The following is a 6,102-nucleotide window of genomic DNA, read 5'->3' as shown; positions in this document are numbered from 1 at the left end:
AAAAACCTTGGAAAATGATGAGGCATTAAAAAGTACACAGTGGAGCCAATACTGTGTGAGTCCACTCACCTGATATCCCAAGTCAAATTCCCTAGACAGAAAGATGGACCCAGGGGCTTTGGAGGTGGGGGGAGGGGTGTGGGGCATGGGAATTGCTTGAGACAATCTGGAAAGGTGGCAAAGTCCTGTAGATAGATGGTGGGATGGTTGCCCAACAATGTGAGTACACTTGAAACTGTCAACTTAATGAGTAAGATGGCAAATTCTGACTAAACCACCAGACTAATGACGTCACCTGAGAGATCCTGTACACGGCTCTCAACCTGGGGGAGCCTGTCTCCACACATGAGCTTTTGTAGTTCTTAAGGGTAACCAAACTGGCAGTTCCAGTTCATTAACACACTTACACCAAAAAACAGTGCTTCAATGGGATTTTTTATTCTGTGGCCAAAAATTTAGACTCCATAGCTCAGCATTCAAGTAGGGTATTTTGGTTTTTTTAAGATTTCCTTGTTCACAGCGGAATAATGATCTTATTTTCCCAAAGGACATATTATCACAACAAAAAAAGGTTTCTTTTATTCAAGCAAAATCTTAGCATTTCTAAGCAAAAGCTAGTCAGTGCATCTTGCATATTTCTTATATTGATTTTACACATCATTTAACTTAGTCTCCCCAAGGAACTGTTATTGACTTGTTACTCCCCACACCAAGAAAAACACCTGAATTCAACACGTGCTATAAAGAATAAATTCTACCACTTTGGATAAAATGGGGGGGGGAGGGAGTGTTGATGTCTGATTTCCCCCTCACATAGTATTTTCATATGGAAAAGCATGTTTCTCAAGAGGATATGACTTGTTCATTGTGTCCCTGAAACTTGGCACAATGTGGTACATGCAGGTAATATGATCTACTTTCTGTGGAAGGCTATTCTTATCATAAATTACGATCACTGCTACTTCCCATATCACATTTTATATACAAGCATCTCCCAAACATAAGCGGGCTACTCAGGCATTTCTCCAATTTTATCTATGGCTCTGTCAAACTCCCAGCTCAATGAACTGCTTTGGAAATTTCTAAGTATATTTTACTGAAGATGTGCTCATCACTTAAACTTCTTTTTTGAAAATAAGAGCAGACAAATACATCTGATAGTTTTAAGTGCTTACAACTCAGTTATCAAGCTAATGGTTAAAAGGTGACATTACCAGTGAACAAAAGGCAAACCCAATATAAAATGTGTCTACTTGTCACAAAAGAGGCTAATTTAACAAGAAAATAAAGATCTTCCTACAGACAAAAGCAATGGAATAAATGGCACCTTAACTCATACACTGCATCCTAGTACTTACAGCCACAAGACAGTATGCAGTGCAGTCTATAATGTGCCCTTGTACCTCATCAGAGCAAAGCTAGCATTTAACCATGCATTTGGCCTAACATCTCTCCTACTACGAAACTTTGCATTAGGAGGCAGTATTCCAGAGAAATTAATCTTTCAAAAAACTTAGCTCTTGCCCTGATCAGTGTGGCTCAGTTGTCTGGGCACTGTGTTCCACAAACTGAAAGGTTGCCAGTTTGATCCCCAGCGAAAGCACATGTTTGAATTGGGGGTTCGGTACCCAGTCGGGGTGAGCCTGGTCAGGGTGTGTAGAAGAGGCAACCGATCTCTCACACTGATGTTTCTCTCCCTTTCTCCCTCCCTTCCCCTCTTTAAGAAAACAAATCAAATCTTAAAAAAAATTTAGTTCCTAAATTCTTAACTTGGTAAGTCTTTATTTAAAAATCTGATTGGCCAACTTAGCGTTTTCCACCAACACGAGGAGCAGAAACCTTCACAGGCTTCACAATCTTTTGCTTAGGTGCTGCCTTTGTGGGAGCCTGTAAAAAGATGTTACGTGGTATTATTCCATGCAGGTATTATTCCATGCAATTTCCTTTTTAATCACCCCTTATGTCCAGTGTGGGATACTTAATTGTATCTTAAGAACAAAAAGGATATTTTTGTTTGTCATTTAGGACTGTATTTTTTTTTTTACTATAGTTTTCTAATTCAGTAACATTGAGAAAAGCTGTGTAAACTTTCTTTACATTTAAAATTTCAAAATAAACTTTAAGTAACAAAACATTCAGAAATCAGTTATCAATATCACTTCCATTAGAGCCTTGCACTAAAGTCTTTAAAAACTCGAAACTTGCCCTGGCTGGCATAGCTCAGTGGATGGAGCGCGGGCTGCAAACCAAAGTGTGGCAGGTTCGACTCCCAGTCAGGGTACATGCCTGGGTTGCACGCCACAGCCCCCAGCAACCGCACATGATGTTTCTGTTTCTCTCTCTCTCTCCCTCCCGCCCTCCCTTCCCTCTCTAAAAATAAATAAAAATCTTATTTAAAAAAAAAAACTCAAAACTTTTATTACCACAATTAGTATCATAAGCAAGTTTTCCTGTTGTTTTAAATAAGAAATCCAGAACCATCACAATTACCTTAGCAGCAGCCATTGCTGTCTTTTTAGATGCTTGCTTAGCCTTTTTTGCTTCCTTGGCAGCCCTGTAGGATTAAAAATAACATAAGGCAAAGCACTTTACTCCTCAAGGATATAGCTTATTAACAAGGAAATGCAGTGGTTTGGAAAAGTAGAATTATCATATTCCTTCCCCACCTCCAATTATTTTTAGGGTAATTCCAAAGGGGTTGTCAACGTCATTAACCACCAAGCTACTTTAACACACACATACTATACAATAGCTTTCATCGCAGTTAGAAATTTCAACAAACCTTTCAGACTACGTTATAAACTTCTGATCACTAGACCTAAAAATGCTCTTAGTGAGGGTTTCCTCACCTGATAGCTTGTTCTCGTTGAGCTTTCCTAACTTCAGGTTTCTGATTCCTCTTGGCCATTATATCAGCAAGAGATGCACCAGTGATGGCCCTCTGGAATTTGACTGCCCGGCGGGTTCTCTTCTTTTGAATTTCTTCCTGCAAAACAAAAAAGATGGGGAGCACACCTATGAACCGAGCTTCATGAATTCAGGCGAGAAATGAACCAGTAAGTCTTTGAGGCATGGGAAATGAAGTCTTTTAAGACTAGTTTTTGCTCTAGTCCATTATAGGCCAAGTGGTCTATAAACAACAGAAATTTATTTCTCAGTTTCTGGAGGCTAGAAGTCAGGGTATCAGTATTACCAGATGTGGCAAAGGGATGCTTTAAAATTTCAATTTGGCATTTACCATGAACCTAGTAAGACATTAACAGTGAAGAGACACTGTTTATATTAACCATTTTCACTTCACTGTTTGATGACTTACAGTTTCAGAGCACATTCCCGTACTGTATCACTTTAGTTACAATTTTTCAGAGCAGCAACTGATCAGAGTTTAAACAACTTCAGAGACAGCCCCATACATCAAAGCGCATTTCACTTACCGACTGTCCCTTTTTGTGCTTTCTTCTGTAGAGGACAGTCCAGTTTATCTGTCGAGGATTCCTCTTGGAAAGGAACGCCGACTCGCATTTTGCATTAAGAAATTGGAACACCTGTGGCGACAAGTTGCAAGTACAGAAGTTACCTACTCAACTATGCAAAGTAGAAAAAGGTTGGGCTTGAAATCCGTAGCAAATTAATTTATTAGTTTCATATTCTTATTTTATTAAGTTGAGCCCAGAGACCAAATGGCTTGTCACACAACTGGAAGGTATCTGGGTGGCACCGTGATCTTTGTATTCGGTCCTGGCTTTTAACAGCAGGCAAGGCTAAATTCCTGTCGCAGGGGAGGGTGGGGTGTCAAATTCTGGGAGGCATCCAGTTCCTGTCCCTCACGGGATTCCCAAAGGTCCAGTTTCCATAAAGTAGCCTGATTTTGTCTCACACTGGGGGACTGAAATTACACAAACTCATTTCCGACCTGAAACACACTAGATCAAAATTCAAGGAGGGTTCGCGTAGAGGCTCCTGATCCCTACAACCATTGAGCCCAGGGTCCCCGAAGCAAGCCTTCCACGGATCAAGAATGGTGTGGTAAATGAACCCGCCTAGACCGAATTAGACCGGTCGTTCCTCTTCGGGGCACAAATCGCATTTAGCCCACGCGGCCTATCACCTTCCCGTCGGTCCTGGCGTAGCGCCTCCCGTGTCCGGGGTAGATCTTGTACCCACTGAAACTGCACAGCTCGACCCTGTAACAAAAGCGAAAGCCTATTAGGGAGGGTTTCTATGGCAAGGAGAAGCCATGTGCGGGACACCAGGGGGGCGATCTGTCAGCAGATGGAAGAGGATTGGGATGCAAGAGTCTCGCTTACTTCATGGCTGCGGCGGCCGGGAAGAAGGAAAGATGGTGAAAAGGAGGAGAGGATCACGGGAAAAAGCCTTATAGGGTCATGGAAACAGTCTCCTCCCCCAATTCCCTCCTCTAACCCCGGCGCTCGGTGATGACATCACTCAAGCAAGGCCATGGATCTACGTTTTCTGAGGCGCAGTTTTTTGGTTTTTTTTTCTGTGAAGAGTTCTGCAAGAGTCGGTGGAAAGTCTGTGGCTGAGACAGCTGATTTCGGAGTTATCCTCTCCTAGGTCAAGTGTCTTAGAGCCACCATCCTGCTGCAGGAATGTGAACTCTCCCTCTTATAGTTCAGTGACCCACAGACGAATACCCCGCAGGTAAAACTTAAAGTCACTTTTCTGCCCTCTGCGTTGACCCATTTCCTCAATCAACGACATTAAATTGTAATAGATTCACAATTTGCAGAAAAAAAGCAGTGACATCTGAACAGTCTTCCAGGCCGTGCGAATCGAGTCGGGCTTCATGGCTCTTTGCATTATTTATAATTAACTTTCATTGAGTGCTCTGGCAGGACGTGTGCTAAATCATTTACATATATTAGTTTATTCAGTTTTTACTAAATCCCCAGCAACTAAGCGTCATAGTACCGCAAAATGACGACTGCCATCGGGGAAGAGCTACGTTGTGGAGCTGCTTCCTAATGGAGCCCAGGGACGTTTGGTTGTGCAGAGAAGGGGAAAGCCCAAACTGGGAGCCTGGATAAGAGCTCTGGCCAGACCTACAGGAGGGTCAACGCCTCCATCTCCTGAGCACTTCTGTAATGCTAGATACTTAAGCATATTTAATGGATGGGGAATGTCATGAGGCAATCCTAGGAAACAAATGTACTGATTGACATGCTTTGTAAAGGAGTATGCTATTTAGAGGTAAGCAGCTTACCCCTAAAAACGTTTCGTAAGTAGGTCGTTGAAGAGATTTGGAAAGTCCAATAAAGTGGCTGATTAATGTTAAGGAAACTGTACAGTCACGCTGGAACCAGTCTCAGTTCTGTGTTAACAGAACTGAGTGGCAGTGAAAAGCAGAGGAAGAATTTGACCGTATGGCCAACTCTGACCAGCTGTTAAGAATACCTGGTATACTTTGGGAAGATAGTGTCTATGTAGCCTATACGCAAATGAATGCCACAGGCTTCCGTGAAGTTAATCAACTCTAACATTCATCCTACTCTGTTTTTAAGTCACTGCTAATTAAAGAAATATTTGATCGTTAAAAATATGTGTGTGTGTGTTTCCTGGAATAGTCCTGGCTTCTTCAAATTCATGAGCTGGATGTGAGTAGAGTGTGGAGCCAAGATTTACCTGTGGGAATTTGGTTTTGTTTGCCCCACAGAACCCCAGCATTTACAGTTTCTTCCCAGGAATTTTACAAATATTTTGTTTTATTAGTCTTCAGAATTATGGTTGGCTGGACTAGCTCTGTGCAGGAAAAGCAGGAAACTAGATTAAGGATTTTAGCTCTTTTACTCTTGAGATGACATTCTTGAGCTGGCATTTCATGGCTCTTTTGTAACACAATGTGTATATATCACACCTTAAATCAAACACTCCCGGAATAAGAAGCAATGTTGCAGAAATTCCTAAAACCATTTTATGTAGTGTCAGAAAGCACAAGTTTACAATACCATAAATACATTTTTGCTGACTTTATCCTTACACTTTTATAGGCCAAAGGCTCAGCTGAAGCCCTGGCTGGCATAGCTCAGTGGATTGAATGTGGGCTGTGTAGCATCCAGCAAACTCGAGGACAAATATCGGAGA

The 6,102-nt window shown here is 41.8% G+C and overlaps 1 protein-coding gene across 1 annotated transcript; it reads right to left on the bottom strand.

Annotated features, from left to right (window-relative positions):
• Positions 1 to 414: 414 nt before the first annotated feature.
• Positions 415 to 4,419, bottom strand: RPL24 (ribosomal protein L24). The gene is made up of 6 exons (XM_045851663.1): positions 4,308 to 4,419; positions 4,109 to 4,184; positions 3,435 to 3,545; positions 2,850 to 2,986; positions 2,491 to 2,554; positions 415 to 1,887 (listed from the first exon to the last, which is right to left on the bottom strand). Exons 1-6 carry the CDS (start codon positions 4,310 to 4,312, stop codon positions 1,807 to 1,809), a joined length of 474 nt encoding a protein of 157 aa, XP_045707619.1. The 5' UTR covers positions 4,313 to 4,419; the 3' UTR covers positions 415 to 1,806.
• Between the last annotated feature and the right edge of the window lie 1,683 nt (positions 4,420 to 6,102).

The sequence above is a fragment of the Phyllostomus hastatus genome, unplaced genomic scaffold (assembly GCF_019186645.2).
Source record: "Phyllostomus hastatus isolate PE091 unplaced genomic scaffold, TTU_PhHast_1.1 phas_contig_86, whole genome shotgun sequence".
NCBI classification, from domain to species: Eukaryota; Metazoa; Chordata; class Mammalia; order Chiroptera; family Phyllostomidae; genus Phyllostomus; species Phyllostomus hastatus.
Note: the sequence above shows the minus strand (reverse complement) of the source record. Positions and strands in the feature narration are given on the sequence as shown.